Here is a 25353-nt window from a genome sequence, read left to right on the forward strand (position 1 = left end):
TCGGTTTAGATATACTGTAGTGTCAGTTGGTATTTAATACACCAAACAAGCGGACTCCGTTAACTATAACGACGGGCCGTTTCTTTACTTAAAGAAACTGCGCCGTTTATCGCGGTCTATGATATGACTGCATTGTAATGGGTTCTGAGGTTAATGCAAGCACAATTACTCTGTCAAATTTCTCTTTCAACTTTTTCTTAACGTTTTTAAGGTAGTGTTGGCCCGCCGTCCACCTACCCTAAGCTGTAAAACCAACATTGGCGCCGTCTATGGAGATCGATACAAAAGGTCATGTCTCTAAACTTTGCGAATGGCATGCCTAGATGCAATAGACGTTCTGGAAACGCTGTCGTCGTAGTCAACACCACTGTCACCGTCGTTGTCAGCGCCGAAGCTCGAGCTGCCTCCAATCGTGCTTCCGTCGGGGATCTTCGAAAACAATTAAGCTGCCACAATTCCGATGAGAGGCCGGCAGCACGTATTGCATGTACTGTCGCATTGCCTAATGAGGTGCCGATGGAAATTCCTCCCCCGCCGGCAACATAGGCCATTCCGACTATCGCGGAGGTGATGGTTCGTATGTTAGATGTGTGTGAGCGTGAGAGAGGTTTAGCCGTCAACTTTGCTCGGCCACATATGACTTGGAATAGAAGAAATGACACATTAAACACAAGTTTTCACCTAAGATACAAGCTCTCAAACAAGCATAAACACAAGATTATGCTGAATATCATCAAGAACAACAAGAATACATATAATGGAGTTTAAAATAGTTTTCATGGGCATAGGGTTACCTTTTTAGCTAGCACAACACCCAAAGCTCTTCTAGATCATCCTAGCATGTCATCATCCACTTGATCCTCTTTAAACCTTCAAAACCCAACATGCAAATAAGATAAAGATTTAGAGATATGAAGAATGGAAAAAGTGTAGAAGCTAAAATCCTACCACTCCTTAGCTCAAAATATTATAAAGTTGCTTTCTTGACTTGATTTCTTGAGTATGAAATAAAGAATAGTTTTGGTAGGGAAAATGGTGTAGAGTGGCATGAAAGAGAAGAGAGAAGGGAGGAGTATTTTAGGTTTAGTCTTGCTAGGAAAATGAAGACATATATAATAGTGTATATACATTGTATTATAAGAATGATATATGAGTTATAAACAATCATTATTGTGTGGACCATATTTGGTCTACTGTAAAATAATGTACATTCAGTACAAAAATAATGTACATTGTATTCAAGGGATGTACATTATTTTTGTTCTAAGTGTACATTATATTGTATAATGTACATTCAGTACAAAAATATTGTTCATTTGGTATATTAAAAATGTACTTTTTGTTATGGTTCACATAACATTGTGTGGACCATAATTTGCCAGTTATAAGTGTATGGGCTATCTCATAATATAAAGGATTTAAAGTGGGCCTTAAGAAGATAAGGAACAATAATATATATCATATATTATAAGACTAGGCCAACAATTTAATATTTATAGACTTGAAAGCTAAGACCTTTATATATATACTAGTTTTTTACGCGAATTGCGCGATTGGGATAATACCCAATGTTTTTCTTAAATAAGTATTTTAAAGTATATCAAGACAATATTATATTGAAATTGTTCATGCTAACTGAATGTTGAATTTGGGTATTTAAATTGGTAATTCTAAGTTTACAAACGCAAGATAATATAGTCAAGATTGATTATAATTGTCAGTAAAATAATTGTATGGGTATGGTTGAAATCAAATACGGGATATAAGGGAGAGCAAATAAAATTAAAGCATAAAATATTAAATATATACCAATATTGTTTGAGGAGATTCCGGTAGTAGAAGCGTTATGTTGTGAGCACGTGCCCACCTTGCAAGGTGGGCACGGTTCCATATCCATAATTTCTGTACTGTAAATTCATAATTTCTATATTGTAGATCTATAATTTCTATACTTTAGATTCAAAATTTTTAAACCATAGATTCATAATTTAAATACAGTAGATTCATAATTTCTATACAGTAGATTCATAATATCTGTACTGTAAATTCATAATTTCTAAACTATATAGTTATCAATTATGAACATATAGTTCTCTGATTTGTGAAAACAGAGTTCAACAATTGGAATTTAAAGTATAAAATTATTCCTTATGTAGTTCTCACTTCAATTTGTTGTGTGATTTGAAATCTCTTTTTGTCAACAAATCCCTCAAGTAGTTAATATGACTGGCTTTATTAATTATGTTTTTTTAATTTTTAATTTTTTCATGGTATTAATAAAGTACTTGGTAAATAAATATATAACATTATTTTGTATTATAACTTTGAATTAAAAAAATAGTGCACAAAAAAAATAATAGACAATGTAGTGAATATAATTAATTGATTAATTTGAATGTAAAGAATTTTTACATTGGAGAAAAATAAAGACAATATAACTAATGAAATTATTTCTCTTATTAAATTTATTGATAATGAATAATTTTTTTTTGAATAAAGACATTGTACACCCATAATTCTAAATTAAAGAAATGCATATGTATTATTATTACTATTTTTTTGTAGCTACTAAATTATTAATTAATTTAATAAGAGTAAAATAGAGTACTAATTATGCCAACTTTAATTTGATTGGGATGAGGTTCGAACCTAAGACCTTTCTTATTAAAATCAATGAGTAAGTTAATAATGAACTAACGGAAAAGATAATATTTAACGGAAAAGTTAACGGATAATCATATTCATTAAGGATAAATTAGGAAATCTCAAGGAAAAATTAAAATCTGATCAATCTGAGTCATTCATTTGATTAAAAAATTTGACCACCATTTTTTCTACCCATTATAGGCCTAACTCTCTTGGGCTCTTATTAGTATAGTAGATATATACTAGTTTTTTACGCGCATTGCGCGATTGAGATAATGTCCAATATTATTTTATTTAAATAAGTACTTTAAAGTATATCAAGGCAAGATTAAATTAGAATTGTTAATGCATAGATAATTGAATGTTGAATTTGCGTATTTAAATAGGTAATTCTAAGTTTACAAATGTAAGATAATATAGTCAAGATTGATTATAATTGTCAATAAAATAAATGTAGAGATATGGTTGAAACCAAATACGGGACGTAAGGGAGAGCAAATAAAAATTAGGGCATAAAATATTAAATATATAATAATATTGAAGAGCTAACTGCTAATTACCAAACAAGGACATTGCGAGGTAGTTTTCCACTTCAATTTGTTGTGTGATTTGAATACTCTTTTTGTCAATAAATCCCCCAAGTAGTTAATATGATTGACTTAATTATATATATATATTTTTAAACAATTATTATTATTATTATTATTATTATTATTATTATTATTATTATTATTATTATTATTATTATTATTATTATTATTATTATTATTATTATTATTATTATTATTATTATTATATGTATACCTTTAGGTCGTCATTTTACATGTTAATCTAAACAGCTAATTTTTTCAAATATCTTTTTACCAACCGTTGATATAATTCGCTGGTCAAATCCGCTAACGCTAACCGCTAACTGCTGATTGTCAAACAAGGACATTACGAGATAGTTCTGACTTCAATTTGTTGTGTGATTTGAATACTCTCTTTGTCAACAAATCACTCAAGTAGTTAATATGATTGACTTTATTAATTATATATATTTTTTTCATGGTATTAATAAAATACTTGGTACTAAGAGGGGGAATCCAAGCAAGAAGAAGAAGTCTACAAAGGTATAACGCCATGGACTCCCTCTTTAATCTTTGGCTCCGTGAAGCCTAGTCTTTTGAGTAGAAATGATTAGAAATGGTTGATTTTTTATTGTGTTTGAGCTTGGAAATGATCTATTACTTGTCCTTGATGTGTTGATAATGTTTTGGATATTTTGGAATTGCTTGGGTTTGAATTGCAGAGGAAATAATCCATCTGGTGCACACATAGTGTGCACTAGAATAATGCAGTGGCCCTAGCTAACGGCCCATCAGGATGGCCGTTGGCTAGAGCCGTGGCCAACCGGGCCTAAGGCACGACCCTAGGAGAGGGCCGTTGCCTAGGCCCGGCTTGTGGCGGCTTGAGAAGGGCGGGCCATGAGAAGCCCCGCCCCTTGGTCCCTGAGAGTATTCTGTGCAGTGGCCGGGCCCTTGTGGCTCAGCTACGTGTCGTTTCGGGCCAGGTGTCACGGGCCCTTGTTGCTCGGTACTTCGGGGCCGTCTCGACACACGTTTTGGCCTTCATTTCGTTGAATTTGGATTAGAAATGGGCATGTTATGATGGATTTGGTGATGATTTTGCTTCACAGTACTATTTGTTGAGTTCACTGTAAATGAGATTTGCCTTGTTTTGTTTTCCTGATGTTGTTGAGAAATGAATAGAAAAGCATGATCATTCTGAGAACATGATTTATTAGAAAAGCATGACTAGAATGTGATGTTTGATCAATGGAATTTGGAGTATATTTTGATGATAGAAATATATAGAATTTGATATGTTGCAAGTCGAGCATGATATTGTATTCTTGAGAATTTTATGATTTATATACACGGATTTGAAGCATGTTATATAGTCTTTGACATTCCATGTAGTCCATGTTTTAAAAGTGCATAAGTGGCCAACGTGAGCCCAAGTATTATTTTCCAAAAATCTCATATTCCACGTAGAGCATCCTTATCTTATTTTTGAGAATGAGTTGAGAAGTATGTGCATTTCTTTTTGCATAAGTTAAATGTTGCATATACGATATGCATGAGTGATATATCTATATATATCTATGGTGAGGAAAACCTTATTTTGGAGGATCCGTTTGGACTACGTGTTCTCGGGAAGAAAAAAATGGACATTGCGGTTCAAGTATATGTAACACGGCATATTCCCATGATACGAGGTTAGAGACTTCCCGCCGAGCTTGGAATCTTGGTTAAGGGGTGTGCACACTAAAAGTACGATACTTGATTCTACAGAGTATGAGTATTGGAACCACGAAATTGGTTTTGTGGGCGAGTTGAATATGTGGCCAGCTAGATTGTCGAGCCGGTTAGGTCCATTCACGATTCGTGAAGACCTACCTCCCCACGAGTTAGAGGTTCCGTAGTTACGAATGTGGCGAATGCACAAGATTGCACCGTACGCTAAGGCTTCGCTGCGGCGGAGTACCTGCCTCGCACAAGAAGAGAAACGAGAAAGTATGAGAAAGTTTGAGCAAGAAAGAAATCGAGTCAAGAAACTCCAGAGAAAGAAAGCAAGCAAGAAACCTCCACAGAAAAGTATTCTATTTACAAACGAGTGTATAAGTATACTTATCCTATAGCATATTATTGCATTTGAGTATAGTATTGCACGAGATTGCATAATGAGAATGTTTGCACGAGATTGTATAATGAGAATGTTTGAACGAGTTTGCATTTGAGTATAGTATTGCACTAGATTGCATATGAGAATGATTAACCGAGATTGTTTATCGAGCATGATTGCTTTAGTTGCATTTTGATGTCTTACATATCTAGTTTGCATGATGAGAACTTGATAGCATGAAGACAATTTCGTATTGGTTGTTAGTATCAATTTGACTGATAGCATGAGTTAGTTATGATGAGATTTGTTATGAGAAATATGTGTTGGTATATTTATGTTGATGAGTTATTTATATTTGAAGCATGCCTGTTGATATTATAGGTTGCGAGCATATAGAAAGTCGGTGATGTATCTAAAGTTGTCTAAGTGTTAAGATTGTTTGATTGAGTTTGTGAACAAATGTTTTTCCAAAGTATATATTGTAGTACTTTACAGGGTTGAGTGTGGTTATACTTAGCTTCGTGCTAACGGGTGTTTTCCTACTTGTCTACTTGTTGTTTTGCAAAACCCCTTTCAGGTGGGCCCAACGTATGAGAGATGATCGAGTTAGACTAGCTTAGTAGATCTAGTAGTCTAAGCTCTTTATTTTTATTATGATGTTTATTTGATGGATTGTAGACTTATGTTGTTTTGTTGGATGATAGACATCTGGGTGTTTTTTCCCCCTTATGACTTTCGATTAAGTTTTATGGATGTTAGTTATTTTATCTTTATTTCTACTTCTATCCTTAGCCTGTGCAATCACCATGGAGTGGTGGTTGTGGCGGTGACATTCCCACTAGTTTACGTATTAAGTTGTTTATCCGCTGCTTAGTTTATGTTAATTACGGTTTAGAATTGTAATTAAGATTTAGAAAAAGTAGGGTGTTACAAAGAGGCTCACATGGGGAGACCAAATGAGAACCATAACGGTGAGCTCGAACCAATCAGGGGATGGAAGTCCAGTTCTTGATCTGGAGAGTCTTGGGGAACACCACTCTGATGAACCAAGCGACATGGACGAAGATGGGGATGCCGTTATGGAAATGGAAGAGCTGCCTGGGGAACCCGCCGTCGGTGGTGGAGAGGGCGAGATCTGATTGGTTTTCTGCGTTATTTTTTTTAGCTTTGCTAGATTGTTCTCCTTGGCGTTTGTTTTCTTCTTCGTTCATGTGTTTAATGATTTATTTGTTTTGGAATTGTCAGGGCGCGGGAGGGAGGAATTTTCAGCGTGTCCTTAAAACACTCTTACAAACCGGCTTTGGTGATCGTGTGTGTGTATGTGTGTGTGTGTGTGTATATATATATATATATATATATATATATATATATATATATATATATATATATATATATATATATATATATATATATATATATAAGACAGTGCGCCTGTGTACATGTAAGTATGTTAATGTGTGCACGAGCTCAAGTTTGTATTTTAAGGGGGATTTGTATTTTACGGTGGTTTGTATTTGAATGCAACCCTATATATATATATATATATATATATATATATATATATATATATATATATATATATATATATATATATATATATATATATAAAATTAATTAATTAATTAAAGATGATACATATAATACACTAAAATAAAATAAATATTATATAATAATTAGAATTAAAATGGCAAAAATAGTAAATATGCATGAAATCAAAATTCCTTAGTTTTCTTTACACTTGTGAAAGAAATCTCTTGCATATTATAGACTCAATTAGTGTTGATTCATGGACTTGAATCACTCTTCTTTCTTCATCCTTAGATTTGATTTCGTAGACTCGTTCTTGATTCAAAGAAAACTAAATCTAACTCTAGCTTATTGAAGATTCTGTCATCAGATTATTAAGATTATAACAAAATTCATCAGTGTCATTTGAGGATTTGAGGACTAAAGGTATTCTCGTGAGGTGAAAGGTATTTCGTTTCCATCCCTTAATCAATTAAATTAGAAAATCTTTTTGGGACATATTTTTGGTCCAATTAAATTAGAAAATATCGTGGGGAATTGGGTTGTCCAGCCTACGGCTATGTTTGGCAAACCTAGCTAAAAATGTAGCTGAAAACTTAAAAGGAGCTGGCTGAAAAGTTATAAGCTAGGAGCTGAAAACTGAAGAGCTATTAAGCTAGTTGTTAGGCTAGAAATTAAAATGTTTGGTAAAATTAGCTTTTTGATAAGCTGATAAATGTAAAAAGACAAAAAGGGACATCTTCATAAAATTTAAATTAGTTTGTTTACATATTAAAATTTAACATTTTGTCTTTAAAAAATTAACATTTTGAAATAAAATTATTAGCATAATTAATCATGATCTAGCATCCCATAATGAAGTAGCAATATTATTGCGAATCTCCTTTATCTCATAATAATAATAATAATAATAATAATAATAATAATAATAATAATAATAATAATAATAATAATAATAATAATAATAATAATAATAATAATAATAATAATAATAACAATTGCGGTGAAATTTGTAGATAAAGGAGAAGAAAAAAAATTAATTGCGAAGGTTAAAAAAATGTCATTATAATTAATTAAATGAATAAAGATAAAGATGAAAAAAAAGTTAGGAAGCTACTAGTTTATTTTGAGGTAACAATCCAAAATAAACTGTTATTTTAAGCTACGAGCTTATTTTGAAAACATTACCGGGCTCTGTTTGTCAAAGCTTATTTAGGAGCTTATAGCTTATTTTAAGCTACTAATAAGCTATAAGCTCTGTTTGGTAATGTTTACAAAATAAGCACCTAGCTTAAAATAAGAGCTTATTTTGAAACGCTACTAGTTCAAAATAAGCTACTAGCTTCAATTCCTAACTTTTTTTTCCATCTTTATCCTTATTATTTTAAAGTAATGACCTTCACAATTAAAACCATTTTCTTCTCCTTTATCCGCAACTTTCACCGCAAATATTATTATTATTATTATTATTATTATTATTATTATTATTATTATTATTATTATTATTATTATTATTATTATTATTATTATTATTATTATTATTATTATTATTATTATTATTATTATTACTATTTTTATTATTATTGAAAAAAAGGAGGGGTTCACCCGTGGTCAGTATCTGACCCTCACTTTGACGTTGTTGCCAAGAAATCCAAGATCATCATCACGAAGGAAACGTTGCATATTGCTACTTCATTAGATGAATGAGATTCGCAACAATATTGCTACTTCATCATTATGAGATGCTAGATCATGATTATGCTAATAGTTTTATTTCAAAATGTTAATTTTTTTAAAGACAAAATGTTAAATTTTAATATGTAAACAAATTAATTTAAATTTTATGGAGATGTCCTTATTAGTTTTTTTACATTTATCAGCTTATCAAAAAGTTAATTTTACCAAACACTTTCAATCATAATAGCTAGCTTAACAGCTCTTCAGCTTTCAGCTCCTATCTTATAGATTTTCAACTTTCAGCTCCTCTTCAGCTTTCAGCTCCTAGCTTATAGCTTTGCAGCTAGGTTTGCCAAACAGACCCCAAATAGAATATATAACTTATTAGTATAGCTTAAAATAAACTATAAGCTCCTAAATAAGTTCTGCCAAACAGACTCGTACCTATGGTCATCAAAATCGTTATACACGACTCAATTATGCTTCACGCCTGACCAAATAATAAAACGAAAACTTTGTGAGCAATTTTGTTATAATAACAATAACAATAACAATAACAATAACAATAACAATAACAATAACAATAACAATAACAATAATAATAATAATAATAATAATAATAATAATAATAATAATAATAATAATAATAATAATAATAATAATAATATTATTATTATTATTATTATTATTATTATTATTATTATTATTATTATTATTATTATTATTATTATTATTATTATTATTATTATTATTATTATTATTATTATTATTATTACTATTAAACCAAGTAAAAATTTTGTGATTATTAGTTATTTTAAGAGTTAATTTTATTTTTGGTCTAAGCTTTATAGACCACAATCTTTTTTTTTTTTTTAATCAGAACGCCCACATTTGGTCTTAGTATTATTATGCCATGATTATTTTTGGTCATCTATCAACAAAACAATTTTAACACCCTTAAATACAAAGGTATTTCGATCTTTAATTACAGTTTTTTTTTCAAAAAAATAAACATAAAACTATAGCATGATCAACTCACATTGTATAAGAATGATCATAATGTCTTTCTATTTAATGAAATTTTACGATTTTATTGACGGAAGACCAAAAATAGTCATGTGACAATAATACTAGGTCCAAATGTTGATGTTTTGATTTTTTTTTTTTTAAATAGGAAATTTCAATTTTGATCCTATTACTATAGGGGTTTTGTTAATTTCAGTCCATGACTTTTAAAAGTGTCAATTTAGTACCTTAATTATTAATTTTTGTCAGTTTTGATCACTCCGACCAAATTACCGGCCAAATTTCGCCAGAAAATTTTAATTGTTAAAATAGTGAGGGTATTTTGATCATTTCACGTCTCTTTTCTTCTTCCCAGGCGAGTCCATCCCTTCCTCTCCCGTTTCCGACGAATGAAATGAACTAAGATGATGGGGAAAGTGGCTTGATGATATTAAAGATAGGGTTTACAGGGAGAAAGAACGCCGGAAACGGGAGAGAAAGGGATGGACTCGCCGGAGAAGAAGAAAAGAGACGTGAAACGATCAAAATATCCTTATTATTTTAATTATTAAAATTTTTCCGCGCAATTTGGCCGGAGTGACCAAAATTGACAAAAATTGCATAGTTAAGGTACTAAATTAACACTTTTGAAAGTCAAGGACTAAAATTAACAAGATCCCTATAGTCATATGACCAAAATTGAAATTTCCTAAAAAAAAAAAAGACTTAAAGTGAACTGAAACTAATAAATTTAGAGTTAATACCCAAAATAGTCCTCGACTATAGTGGTTTTTCTCAATTTCGTCCTAAACGACTTTGGTGACCTAATATAGTCCAGACTTTTGTGTTTCGCTCAATTTAGTCCTCCGTTTGTTATTCCGTCAAATTGGTGTTAAATAAATGGACAATTCAGTAATCTCAATATTGACCTCTCTTTACTTTCAACTTGCGAAGTGCGAAATCTCTCTTTCTTGTATGAATTACACCCAGAATTACTCCCAGACCTGCGAATCAAATTTTATATTCGCAAGTTTAGGAGTGATTATAGGAGTCATTCGTACAAAAAAAAAAAAAAAGAATTTCGCACTTCACATGTTTATGAGTAAAGAGATGCCAGTATTGAAATTACTGAATTGTCTATTTATGTAACACCAAATAGATGGAATAATAAATGGAGGACTAAATTGAGAAAAAATACAAAAGTCTGGGACTAAATTGAGTAAAAACACAAAACTCTAGGACTACATTAAATTGCCAAAGTCGTTTAGGACGAAATTGAGAAAAATCACTATAGTCGAATACAATTTGGGGTATTAACTCAATAAATTTAGTATCAAAAATGGAATTAACTATTATTTTAATTAATGCAATTAGTGGTTAGTCACTTTATATTAGTATGATGATGCATGGGTTTTATTGTTAGTTATTTTAAGAAAGTTAAATAGAAATGTTCCAATAAATAGAATGTCAATTTGTATTGTAGTTTATCAATTAGAGTTCATTCAATCAATGAGTGTCTCAATTAATTGTTCATAGATTTTTGTATTCCTCTCTCCTTCCTTGACGTGTATATATATATATATATATATATATATTTTGAAAACCTGATATATTATATTTAATTTATCTAAAATTGAAAGAATAAAATAAAATCTATGAACCAAAAATCTATGGCCATACAAAGAAATGAAAGAATGCTTAATGCAGAAAAAATATATATATATCTTGAGTATGAACACAAAGAGATCTCTATCCCATCTGATAACCATTCACTCTTCTCCCAAAGATAACCATTCACTCAATCGGCCATCTGCTGTCTCTTTCTGTATCCCTTCTTTAGTATTTCCGAAGAGAAAGCATCTATCTATTTAAGACTCTTGCAAGGATAAACGAACGTTCCAACACCACACAGAAACTTTAATTTTGAGCACAGAGATAGATGGAAACCTTATCTCTATTCACGTTCTCAGTACTGCTCCTCCTTTCAGCAGTTCTGTGGGTTTAAGCAAAAAAGTCTATAAGCACGAAAGCCCCGCCATTGCCACCGGGGCCGCTCGGCTTACCCGTGGTGGGATACTTGCCTTTTCTCCACCCCAATTTACACCACCACTTCACAGAACTAGCCCAAAAGTACGGCCCCATCTTTAAGCTCCAACTTGGGAGTCGCCTTGTTGTGGTAGTCAACTCACCCTCCATTGCAAAACAGGTGGTTCGCGATCACGACGCTGTTTTCTCTAACCGCGACTCGCCCATAGCAGCGATAGTCGGCACATATGGCGGCCGTGATATCGCCCCGCACCTACTGGCGCGACATCCGCAAGGTGTTTGTACGGGAGATGCTCAGCAGCGCCAACCTTCGGGCGTGCTACGAGCACCGGAGAGAAGAGGTTAGGAAGGCCATTAGAAGTGTGAAGTCGAGGATTGGTGAGCCTGTCAACATTGGGGAGTTGGCTACTTCGACTGAACTAAATGTTGTGGCGAGAATGATTTGGGGAAGTACGTTGGGGTGTGATGAAGCAAAGAATGAAGAGATTGGATGAGTGTTTAGGGAGTTAATGGGGAAGTATGTGTGCACGCTGGGCGAGCCTAATATCTCTGATTTCTTCCCCTGGCTTGCTAGATTCGATTTGCAGGGGATACATGCAAAGATGGAGGTTATGAGAAATGCTGTGGACAATATTTTGGAACCCATTATTAAGGAAGGTGTAAGGATAGTTTCTGAGAAATGTGGGAGTGTGGCCAAGGGTGATGAAAAGAAGGATTTTCTGCAGATCCTTTTAGAGCTGAAGGAGCGTGATGACGCTGGGAAATCATTGGATTTCCAAGCAATCAAGGCAATGTTGCTGGTATGTCTGTTCAAAACTCAGCTCGCTGACTTTCAATTACACTTTTTTCTTTTTAATCATTTATTACGTGAACACATATTTTTTGTTTTTTGTTTTTTGTTTTTTTTTGAAAATGTTTTATTTCTTAAGAGGTCAACTAGGCTTAATATATATTTTGAAAAAATAATCTTGAGTATTTCAAAATAAAAATTGTTGCGACCAACAATTGCAAAATTTTGTTGAAGTTCGCAACACAAATTTCAAATATAATTTTTTTTATATAAATATGTGTAAAAATAAAAAGATAAAATATAAAAGTAAATATATATATATATATATATATATATATATATATATATATATATATATATATATAAAAGTTATATGCAACTTACCATAAAATTTGGTTGTTAATAAGTTTTTGAAAACTAGTTAACTTTCAAAGACTCTATAAAAGTCTGAATCCAGTATCGATATACTTTTATTGAGTTTTTAAAAATCTGAAGGGGGTGTATTTAATTTGGACTTTCATAGGCTTTTAAAGACTTTTATAAACTTTAAAAGTTTGAAGGTATTCAACTAAAACATTTAGGGAGTCTTTAAAAGTTAGGCGGTATTCAATCAAGCTTTTTAAAAAATGGTTAAAAATCGAGTGGTATTCGATTTAATTGAATACCGATTGACTTTTAAAGAGCCTTTAAAAATCAAAATCGAATACTACCAAACTTTTAAAGTCGTTAAAAATCTTTGAAAGTTTATAAAAATCTTGATTGAATATACCCTTAATTTATGACTATGAACGCTAATTTTCAAGGCAAAAATTTGTGTGAGACCGTCTCACCGTGTGATGGGTCGGGTCAAGATGAAAATGTAATACTTATACACACAAATGTCATACATATATATACTCAAATGTAATACTAATTAGAAATAAAATTGTTGTTACTTATAAGGGTAAATATAATACTTTTAAGGAAAAATGTAATACTTTAACATTTCAATTTAAAAGAATTACATTTATCATCCGAAGTATTATATTTTCTCTTATAAGTAAGGAGCACTTGCCAACATTACTTATTATGGAAAATGTAATAGTTTTGATGAAAAATATAATACTTTTACTAAAAACTTAAAAAGTATTACATTTTCAATTATAAGGAACAAAAAATTTATTCCTGATTAGTATAACATTTGAGCATATAAGTGTAGGATCCATGAGATGGATGGAAAATGTAATAGTTTTGATGGAAAATATAATACTTTTACTAAAAACTTAAAAAGTATTACATTTTCAATTATAAGGAACAAAAAATTTATTCCTGATTAGTATAACATTTGAGCGTATAAGTGTAGGATCCATGAGATGGTCTCACAGAAGTGACACCCAATTTCCAATGACTCTTTTTTTTTTTTTGGTTTTGAATGCTATTGACTCTATTAGAGTATAGTATCTGTTCTATCTCGCATCCACTGAAACTCAATCTTATAACCTCCCATATGGGAGAGCAAACTATATGCCATCTAAGCACATGGTGCTTGGCATTTCCAATGACTTTCTAATAGTTGAAAATATTCATTTTCGACACACTAATAATTTATTGTCACAAACACATCATCTATAAAAGGGAATTATTGTTTGCACCATCAAACTTTTGTATCAAATAGTGTCTTTAACTTCCATATTCGCTACATGAGGAATTGTCAAAATTTATTAATCAAATAAACTCATATAAATGATACAAAATTTTATATAAATTTTTTTGAGTTAATACAAATTTAGTTATCGACTATAATGATTTTTTTTTTAATTTAGTCATAAACGTCATTTTGTGCTTAATTCAGTCATTGACTTTGATGATTTGACCTAATTGAGTCACCAGCTATTAGAATAAAGTACTAAAACGAGAAAAATCACCATATATAGATGATGACTAAATTAAGTATTAATTACTATAGTCAAGGACTAATTTTTTCAAAATAACTACAGTGGAAAACTAAATTGTGCATTAATCGAGGGAAATTATCAAGTTATAGTTACATAGAACTCAATTAGGTAAAACCATCGAAGTCGAGTACCCAATTAAACATAAAAAGACATTTAAGACTAAATCGAGAAAAATCATTATTATTGAGCTGAGAGGTTATTCAGGAGTGGCTACACTATTCTTCAGCTTAGTCTCAGTTAGTTTCCTACTTTCATGGTGTACTCTTAGTATATATAGTTGTTGTAATTCTCTTCAATAAACATTGAATTCTCTCCTTATACATTCACGTGGTATTAGCCAAAACCTCGATCCTATGGCCGAACAAGCAAACCCCACTCCAACTCCGGTCACTGACTCCTCCACCGTCGTTATACCTCAAACTGATTCCCGTCACCACAACATGCTTCAACAGGCACATCACTATGTGTCTATCAAGCTGACTGCTACGAACTACCTATTTTGGAGAGCGCAGCTGATTCCTTTTCTACGCGGCCAAAACCTCTACGGCTATGTCGACGGCACTACTGCTTGTCCGTCAGAATTCCTAGCCGCCGCCGCAGGGTCGTCTTCGACTGGTCCAACACCGAATCCTCTTTACACGATTTGGATGCAGCAAGACCAGTTGATACTCAGCATGTTGATTTCGTCCTTAGCAGAATAGGTGTTGTATCTGGCCATTGGCCATCAGACTTCTTGCTCAGTTTGGGTCGCGGTGGAGACCGCGTTAGGATCTGCCTCCCGTTCCCATTCTTTGAGTCTGCTAACGCAACTCCATGGCCTTCACCAAGGGGATTCAACGCCGGCGGCATACCTTGGCAGAGCCCAGATCATCGTTGAGCAGCTCCCACAAGCAGGCCGTCCCATAGGTCTGGACGAACAGAATCTTCACGTTTTCAGAGGATTGCGCCCGGAGTACAGGTATCTTGTTGCGTCCCTCACCACCAAGAGTGCACCTTTGACCATTTTGGAGGTAGCTGATTTATTGTCGACGCATAACTATCTATTTCCAGATGAAGCTTCTCCTGTGCCATCGCCTACCCCAACTGTGATGATGGCACATCAACAGCTAGCAGACTCCTACAGGACGCAGACGAGGTCGTACACATAGAGGCCAGCGGGGGCATGGTCAGCGTGGGCGCGGTGGAATTCGGTGTCAGATTTCTGACATCACTGGGCACACTGCCCTCACTTGTTACAAAAGATTCAGAGACAACTCCGGTCACCGTCAAAATTCGTCGCAGTCTGGTGGTTATCTTCCCGCACCCCCACAGGCGCATGTTGCTGTCCAAGATGACCACAATATTGCACCCTTCTCCAATGTTTGGTTCCCAGACACCGGCGCCAATGCGCATGCTACCTCTTGATGCGTTGAATGAAGTTGAACAATACTAAGGTGGTGACACGCTTTGAGTTGGGGATGGCTCAAGTCTGTCAATACGAAACACGGGTTCTATGTCTTTAAATTCACAGTCCTGGTCACTGTTCCTAAATAAAATCTTACATGTTCCTAAACTTCGTGCGTCACTATTATCTGTACAAAAATTCACTCATGATAATGGTGTCTATTTTGAATTGCACTCGTCTTATTTCGTTGTGAAGGACCGTACCACACACCAGGTTCTTCGTAGAGGTCCTTGTCAAGACGGGATATATCCACTCCGTATGTCTGCTACAGTTGCGTTTGTCTCTGCTAAAACCTCCCTGAAAGTATGGCATGAGCGTCTTGGTCACCCGCATAGTCGTGTTCTGCGTCAGGTTATATCGAGTTGTCCGGTAGTAGGGTCCATAAATTCTATAAATAATTTGTGTACTGCCTGCCAGATGGGTAAGTCTGTGCGCTTCCCATTGGCACGAGTAGAAAACTCAAGTCAGTCTGTCTTAGAGTTAATTTTTATAGACATGTGGGGCCCGTCTCGTGTCCTGTCAGTTGACGGTCACAAATACTTTGTATTGTTCGTCGATAATTATTCACGGTTCATGTGGATTTATCCTATGAAACTCAAAACGGATGTTTATTCCATATTTCAATCGTTTCGAGTTTTAGTTGAAAAACAGTTTTCTACCTCAATTAAATGTGTACAAACTTACATGGGGGGCGAATACCGTAAACTACACGCGGTTTTCGTCGCTGCCGGGATTATGCATAGACAAACCTGCCCCCACACACACAAACAAAATGGTCATGTGGAGCGGCGGCATCGTCATGTGGTAGAAACCGGGTTATCTTTATTAGCTCATGATCAGGTCCGAAAGAAATATTGGTCATACGCGTTTGAGTCTGCGGTCCATCTGATAAACCACTTGCCGTCGTCAGTCTCTGGGAATAATATCCCATATTTCTGTTTGTTTAATAAACCACCTAACTACACAATGCTACGTGTGTTTGGGTGTGAATGTTTTCCCTGTCTACGTCCTTACAACTCTCACAAAATGGACTACCGATCTGTTTCCTGTGTTTTTCTTGGTTACCTGGATTCCTTTAGTGGATACATGTGTCTGGATAGATCAACCGGGTGCATATACATTGCACGGCATGTAAGGTTCAATGAAGCTGTTTTTCCATTTTCGATGCTGCCTGAATCTACTGCTGTGCCATCTTAGTCACATTTACCATGGGCATGCACTCAACTCCGACATCCATCTCCGGCGTGTCCCGTACCACCAGCCTCACCAGAACCGCGGTCGTCGCCATGTCAAGACCAGCCTGCTCACTGCAATGTCGCTCCCACTTCATCGTCGACTGCGGCAGCTGCCACTTCTTCGTACCAGCCGTCCACCTCTACTACGACGACAGGCTGGCGGCGGGGTCAGCGCCCCACTATTCGGACCCATGTCATGCAGTTGCGTACCACCACCGGGGCACAATGCCGGCCACCAAGGGCACTGATAGCCTCTCTAGATGACAACGAGCCTACGTGTCACAACCAAGCAGTTAAACCCACACATTAGCGCAATGCTATGGATGTAGAGTTTACTGCTCTAATCCACAATCAAACTTGGCGTCTTGTACAGCCCCAACGTGACATGAACGTGATCGGGTGAAAGTGGGTATTCCGGGTCAAGAGGAAGTCTGACGGGTCCATTGAGCGTTATAAAGCTCAGTTGGTTGAAAAGGGGTTCAACCAAGTTCCAGGTAAAGACTATCTTGAGACGTATAGCCTGGTTGTCAAACCGATAACCGTTCGCTTACTCCTATCTTTTGCAATCTCAAACAGGTGGACCATGCGACAACTTGACGTTCACAACGCTTTTCTAAATGGGCGTGTGAGTGAAGACATTTATATGCAGCAGCCTCCGGGGTATGTGAATCCGGCTTTCCCGAATCATGTCTGCAAGCTTGAGCGCTCTCTATATGGTCCAAGCAGGCCCCACGCGCCTGGTTCACCCGGCTACACGAGTTTCTGGTTCAAATTGGGTTCCAGACCTCCAAGACATGTATTTCTTTGTTTATTTATGATTCTGGTGATGTAAGGGTTTACTTATTAGTTTATGTAGACGACATTCTCGTGTTGGGAAATAGTCGTGGTATGGTAGAGGGTTTTCTTTCAAAGCTAGCCACTGTATTTCGCATTAGAGACCTTGGCAGGCCTCATTATTTTTTGGGCATAGAGGCTGTTGACGCTTCAGGAGGCCTAATATTGTCACAACAACGCTACGTCACTGAGTTGTTACGCAAGGCAGGAATGGAGTCTTGCAAGCCCTTGACCATGCCGGTGGCTGTCACGTCAGAGGTCGATCCAGACTCGGACATTGCCCTAGATGATCCTACCGCTTATCGTTAACTTGTTGGCTCTAGGGGTGTCAAAGTGGGTCGAACCCGCGGGTTAGCCTGCATTCGTCCCGCGATGGGGCGGGTTAGGGCCTCAAGAAATTAGGCTCGCGAAAATGCGGGCCTAACGGGCATGGCCCGCGGAGGGCCAGAGCTTGCGCGGGCAAACCCGCGCGGGTTGCGGGCCAGCCCGCCGACCAAGCCATATTTAAAAAATAAATAAATAAATAAATAAATAATATATATATATATATATATATATATATATATATATATATATATATATATATATATATATATATATAATATCTTTTTTTAAATCATATATATATAATTATCTTAATTCTTAGGCAGTGTGTAGATCTGACTATGTAAGAGCACGCAGAAGGGGAGAAATCTAATAATTCAATAATCCTTCGCCAATTCTTAATTCAATAATTCCTAGAGTACGTAGTTCTTCAGTTCTCCCGCCTCCAACTCTATCAAACAATTAATAAAACTAAATCATCAATTCATACATATTTATGAATTACTAAATCGCCTCTAAGTCCAGCAAACATACATATTTATATATGTATTATACACAGACGGGAACTATAGAGGGAAAATCTGAAGCCGAGAGAGAAATAGAGTGTGCTGTTGAACCCTAGCTTTGACCAATAAATAGTGTCATATTTGAAGCGGTTTTAACATGTTTATATACTATTTAATGTTTTTTTTTTAATTTAAGTGATGGCCTGCGGGCCAGCCCGCGAGACCCGCAAGCCCGCATGGGGCGGGCTTGGGTTGTATAGTTCCAAGCCCGCGGACTTCGCGGGTCGGTCCGCAAAAGCCCGCGGTGGGGCGGGCCGACTCGCATTGACATCCCTAGTTGGCTCGCTCATGTACTTGCTCATCACTCGCCCGGGCTTGTCCTTTGCGGTGAGTCGGTTGTGCCAATTCATGCATCAACCTATGCAATCTCATTGGGTCGCTCTCAAACGTGTTCTCCGCTATGTGCGGGGTACCATACACCTTGGTCTTCGTCTCACACCCATGGCGGCTCTGGTCCTACATGCCTTTTCAGACTCGGACTAGGCTGGTTGCCCTATAGACCGGAAGTCCACAGGTGGCTATGCGGTGTTCCTAGGTCCGAATTTACTGTCGTGGGGGTCTCGCAAACAACAAACGGTGGCTCGGTCTTCCACCGAGGCTGAATACAAAGCGTTAGCCGATGTCGCTGCTGAAGTCACCTGGGTACAGTCTCTCCTTCGTGAGCTCGGTCTACTCCCGCCTACCGTACCGGTACTCTGGTGTGACAACCTAGGAGCTACCTATATGTGCTCTAATCCAGTGTTCCACACGCGCACAAAGCATGTTGAAGTCGATTATCACTTTGTCCGGGATAAAGTCACTTCTGGTGCCCTTAAAGTCAATTTCGTGTCAACGCATGATCAGTGGGCAGACATCTTCACCAAACCACTTTCGTCTACTCGATTCAATGAGTTACGATTCAAGCTGGGCGTGGTCTCTTGTCCCCCTTCCGCTTGAGGGGGAGTATTGAGCTGAGAGGTTATTCAGGAGTGGTTACACTATTCTTCAGCTTAGTCTCAGTTAGTTTCCTACTTTTATGGTGTACTCTTAGTATATATAGTTGCTGTAATTCTCTTCAATAAACATTGAATTCTCTCCTTATACATTCACGACTATAATCGAGGACTAAATTGAATATTAAGTCAATTTTTTTTTGGTATATGTAGTATTGTTTATGCTTCAATTGGTTGCAATGTTTGAATCTACTAAAAGTGCTACAAGTAAATCAAACAAATTACTTCAAGTAATATAAAATTTAATGCATATAATACCATTTTACGTAGTCTAGAATTAAAAGTCATTATTAATGCTAGCTGCTTATTACTTTGTTACTTGCTTTTTCAACTTATAGTTTACTATTTTTATATAGGATATTGTGATAGGGGGGACGGACACCACAGCCACAATGGTGGAGTGGGTTATGACAACATTACTTGATAATTTAGAGATAATGAAAAAGGTTCAAAAGGAATTAGATGAGATTGTAGGAATAAACAATATTGTTGAAGAGGTCCATCTACCAAAGCTCAGCTATTTGGATGCAGTTGTGAAGGAGACATTCCGTTTATACCCTGCATTACCACATCTAGTCCCCAGGTGCCCAACTCATACTACACAAGTTGGCGGATACACAATTCCTAAGGGCACTAGGGTCCTTCTGAATATGTATGCAATACATAGAGACCCTCAAATTTGGGACAATCCTATGGAGTTTAGGCCTGAAAGGTTCCTTAACCAAACTTCTGGTTTAGATTATACAGGCAATGATCATAGGTTTTTGCCATTTGGATCTGGAAGGAGAATTTGTGCCGGCATTCCCTTGGCGGAGAAAATGCTTATTTATATTTTGAGTTCACTGTTGCAATCCTTTGACTGGCATCTTCCTAAAGGTGAAAATCTTGACCTATCTGATAAATTTGGGATAGTCACTAAGAAAAATGTTCCCTTGATTGTTGTGCCAGCACAGAGGTTATCTAAATTCGAGCTTTACCAATAATCTTATAGAAATATGTCTTTATGTAATTAAATATAGCATAATGGGGTGCCAATTTCCATCATCTATGTATGCATACTAAATGACATTACTACATTAGTGTGTAATTGTGTTCTTTCCCATTGTAGTGCGTTGATTGGTCATTAATTGAAGAACTAACCAATTTCTTCTTCTTTCTTCTATTTTTTTTAAAGCATTCTAAATTCTAAAACATATTCAATCTTCTTCTAGACTTCAATTTATCTAGGACCAACAATTAAGCCATTGCATTCTTTATACATACAAAATATAAAAAGTGCAACTACTATTATAGTATATTATGGCATGCAATAAGTTTGATTTTGTATCGTTCAATTCTACCATCTGCTCTTCTTTTGATTCAGTAAACCCATTTGCATCCAATCAAATTCATATCTCGTTTATGTGGAACCGGCTTCCAAGTGCTGTTGTACAAAGCTTTAGGGCAATTAAAGCTTTGTTACATGTGCAACAGTGCATTAAATGCTTCATCTATCGTGATCCTCCATTTAGGGCAATTAAAGCTTTGTTATATGCGGAATCATGAGTCATGTGCCTTAGGGTCATTGGATGAGTGCATTGAGGACGTCCAGGCCTGGGAGGATCAATTGGAGGTGGATCTAGAGCATAATTGGCCAGGGGAGGGCTTGGTTCGGCGACATGGGTGTGTCGGGAGTGTGTCGCAGTTGTGTCCCTTATTGGAATTGGGACACGATCATGACACGGCGGTGACACACCCGCGTCATAGCGACCGTAGGTACCGTGACACACCCGGGTCACAGATGTGTCACACACTAGAATGTCGACACGGTCGCAGCACGGGTGTGTCAAATTTCTGGCTTCCCGATTTAGAGATAATTTCAGCTATTTGGGGCTATTTTGAGAGGTGCAAATTAATTTTTCAGATTAATTGTTCTCCTTAGTTTAAGAGATTTTGGTTGAGATTAGAAGTGTATAAATAGTAGTGAATTGTTCTTGTTGGAGGCATCAGACTATCTTCTTTATTTTATATTTGTAGAGTGATAAGTTTTCTTGTTCATGGGGCCCTGTGAGGCTAAATCGTTTAACTTGGTCAAGATTACATGAACCTTGGATCCATTTGTACTGCGAGATTTAATTAATTCTTAATGTTGAATTTATATTCATTTGAGTAATTGATATTCTCCTGTGCTTTTATTTGTTTTGATTAATTGTTTCATTTGATTGCTAGAGACCTATTGGTTTAATTATTTGATTCAATTTAATTTATAGCTATAGATTAGGAAGTGATTCTTGTAATTGATTTTCTTTTCTAAGTATCAACTATGATTAATTTTATCACGGCTTTAGTGTTAATTTAATCGTAGGAAGAATATTAATCTAAATTAAACATAACTACTCGTGTTATTGTTATTTAGCTTTGTTGAATTTTCTTTGTTTTAATGCGACTATCGAATTAAATATGAACGCTTGTTTTATGTTGTTTGATAGTTAGGGGTGTTTAATACCGCTTGAGTTTAATCACCTAAGACTAAGGAAAATAGGGACAATTTCTCGCAACAAAAGCTCAAGTGCATATGGATTAATCTTTAATCAATGAAGAGTTACTAAACAACAAGAGTATTGAGACAATAGAAGTTTGAAACACTAACAACTTTAGAACAACAAGATATTTGAAGTATTAAAGATTTGATAACTAGCTGAGCTTATAAATAAAGGATGACAAGTACAATAAGCAACAAGACATTTCAACAAACATTCATTTGCTATATATGAATTGTTGCTTATAAATCTTTTATTTTTTATTCTGGTAAAGTATAGATAGACGGCGTCATTTTTATTACACACATAATGATGATGACACTTTTGCGCACCTATATGCCATTTACAAAAGGACATATTTCTGTGAAATTATTGATAAAGCTCGGAATTAGATAACCTCGGTGTTGGAACAACAACCAGAGGAGTATTTTTCTTGATGACAAGCCCAAATCCATCGGATAAGTCCATCTTTTCACCTGCAGGAAGATGCCAATCAAAGGAGTGCAATAGAGAACCCAAAATATAAATTAGCATTTTCTCCGCCAAGGGAATTGCAGCACAAATTCTCCTTCCCGATCCAAATGGCAAAAACCTATAATCATTGCCAGTATAGTCTAAACCAAAGGTTTGGTTAAGGAACCTCTCAGGGTTGAACTGAGAAGGATTGTCCCAGAGTTTAGGGTCTCTTTGTATTGCATACATGTTTACAAAGACCTTTGTATCCTTAGGGATTGTATATCCACCCACTTGTGTAGTTTGACTTGAACACCTGGGGATTAGAAGTGGCACTGCTGGGTATAAACGAAATGTCTCCTTTACAACAGCATCCAAATATTTGAGCTTTGGTAGATGGACCTCTTCAACAATACTTGTCATTCCAACAATTTCCTCTAATTCTTTTTGGACCTTTTCCATTATTTCTGGATTACAAAGTAATGCTGTCATAACCCATTCCACCATTGTTGCTGTAGTGTCAGTCCCGCCTATCACAATATCCTATATATATAGTTTAAAAACAGGAGTTAAAAAGTAAGCAAATGTAATAGTAATGACTTTTAAAATTGGAATAGCATTTGTTGAGAAGAACTAAAAAAAAAAAAAAAAAAAAAACATAGCAATGACAAAACGTAAAGATAACAAGATTTATTTGGTTCGACAATGAAACGAGGAAAACATATATACCAGCAACATGGCCTTGATTGCCTGGAAATCCAATGATATCCCAGTGTTGTCATCACCATTCTTCAGCTCTAAGAGGATCTGCAGAAAATCCTTTTTTTCGTCATCCTTGGTTGTGCTACCAGATTTCTCAGAAACTATTCTTTCACCTTCCTTAATGATGGGATCAAAAATATTGTCCACAACCTTCACGATACCCTCCGTCCTTGCTCGTACTCCCTGCAAATCCAATCTAGCAAGCCAGGGGAACAAATCAGAGATATTAGGCTCACCTAACAAGGCAGTAAGCTTCCCCATTATCTCCCTAAACTCTGCTGCAATTTGATCAACCTTTGCTTCATCAGATCCCAACGTACTTCCCATAATCATACTCGTTACAACATTCATTTCCGTCGAAGAAGCCAACACCCTAATGTTGACGGGCTCACCTATCCTCGATTTCACACTTCTAACGGCCTTTCTAACCTCTTCTCTCCGGTGCCCGTAGCACGCTCGGAGGTTGTCGCTGCTCAGCATCTCCCGCACAAACACCTTGCGGATGCCGCGCCAGTAGGTGCCGTTTGGGGAGAAGGCGATATCGCGGCCGCCATACGTGCCGACTACCGCTGCTATGGGCCGGTCGCGGTTAGCGAAAATAGCGTCGTGGTCGCGAACCACCTCTTTGGCAATGGAGGGTGAGTTGACTACCACGACAAGGCGCCTCCCAAGTTGGACCTTGAAGATGGGGCCGTACTTTTGGGCGAGGTCTGTGAAGTGGTGGTGTAAATTGGGGCGGAGAAAAGGCAAGTATCCCACGACGGGTAAGCCGCGCGGCCCCGGTGGCAATGGCGGCGGCGGGGCTTTCTTGCTTATAGAGGACTTTGCATAAAGCCACAAGGCTGAAAGAAGCAGTAGTGATGAGAACGTGAAAAGGGCTAATAAGGCTTCCATCTCTCTAGTGTTGAAAACTAAACTTTTTGTGAGGTGTTGGAGTGTAGTGTTTATATCCTTTATATAGATGCTTGTTCTTCGAAAATTCTACTTGAGTTCTACTACATGTACTTTTAAATTCTACTCCATCACTTATATTCCATGACATAACAAATAAAGATTGGTTATTTTCATCATGTAAGTTCTAAGAAATATGTCTACATCAACAATTTGTGAGAGGGAATAAAAGTTGGGAGTAAGAAATGAGAGTACATGTAGTATTTTCCTTTTTCTTTTGAGTTATCATTTCCAGATTTTTTATGAAAAGCCTTGAAAACAAAATACACATAAAGAGATTAGGGATGACAATGTGCCCCGTTCCCGACGAGAATCTCCGACCCCCCCCCCCCCCCCCCGGAAAGAGACGGGGATGGGAAAAATTTTTGGGGATCGGGGACGAGGACGGGGAATATGTGTAATTCCCCGTAGGGGACGGGAACGGGGATACCCCTCCCAGCCCCGCCCCGACCCCGAATAATATATATATATATATATATATATATATATATATATATATATATATATATATATATATATATATATATATATATATATATATATATATATATATATATATATATAATACTAACAGAATACTATATATATTTATATATGTAATGAATATATATATATATAGTTAATGTTGTTACTGTTTATATAAGTTGCAGTATTGCTACTGTATATACTTCATTGCATATATAAATATAAATAGTATATTGTTAGTATTTTATTTATTTATTTATTTGTAGAGTTAGTATTTTAGTTTTGAAACTAAGACTTAGATTTTAAATTTTTTATTAACAAAAATTAAAAATTTAACATTATGACTTGGAGTTGACGGGGAATGGGGAATCCCCGTCCCCGGCTAATTCCCCGTAGGGATGGGAATGAAGAATATTTTCAATTTCCCGCCGGGGATGGGGACGGGGACGGGGAGTAGACTCCCCACCCCGCCCCCGCCCCCGCCCCGCCCCGCCCCGTTGCCATCCCTAAAAGAGA

At 36.0% G+C, this 25353-nt stretch overlaps 2 protein-coding genes and 1 pseudogene across 2 annotated transcripts in view; 2 read left to right on the plus strand and 1 right to left on the minus strand.

Annotated features, from left to right (window-relative positions):
• Positions 1 to 20840, plus strand: part of LOC109157113 (angelicin synthase-like) — a 68301-nt gene extending 47461 nt beyond the window's left edge. Inside the window, exon 3 of the mRNA XM_019304997.1 lies at positions 20707 to 20840. The gene's annotated coding sequence lies outside the window, so the exon portion shown is untranslated. The remainder of the gene's footprint in view (positions 1 to 20706) is intronic.
• Positions 11796 to 20814, plus strand: LOC109157007 (annotated as a pseudogene).
• Positions 20841 to 22516: 1676 nt separating the features above from the next.
• On the minus strand, positions 22517 to 24315 carry LOC109157008 (cytochrome P450 76C4-like). Its single transcript, XM_019304894.1, has 2 exons — positions 23389 to 24315; positions 22517 to 23202 (listed from the first exon to the last, which is right to left on the minus strand). Exons 1-2 carry the CDS (start codon positions 24313 to 24315, stop codon positions 22576 to 22578), a joined length of 1554 nt encoding a protein of 517 aa, XP_019160439.1. The 3' UTR covers positions 22517 to 22575.
• Between the last annotated feature and the right edge of the window lie 1038 nt (positions 24316 to 25353).

This window comes from Ipomoea nil, unplaced genomic scaffold (assembly GCF_001879475.1).
Source record: "Ipomoea nil cultivar Tokyo-kokei standard unplaced genomic scaffold, Asagao_1.1 scaffold2761, whole genome shotgun sequence".
NCBI classification, from domain to species: domain Eukaryota; kingdom Viridiplantae; phylum Streptophyta; class Magnoliopsida; order Solanales; family Convolvulaceae; genus Ipomoea; species Ipomoea nil.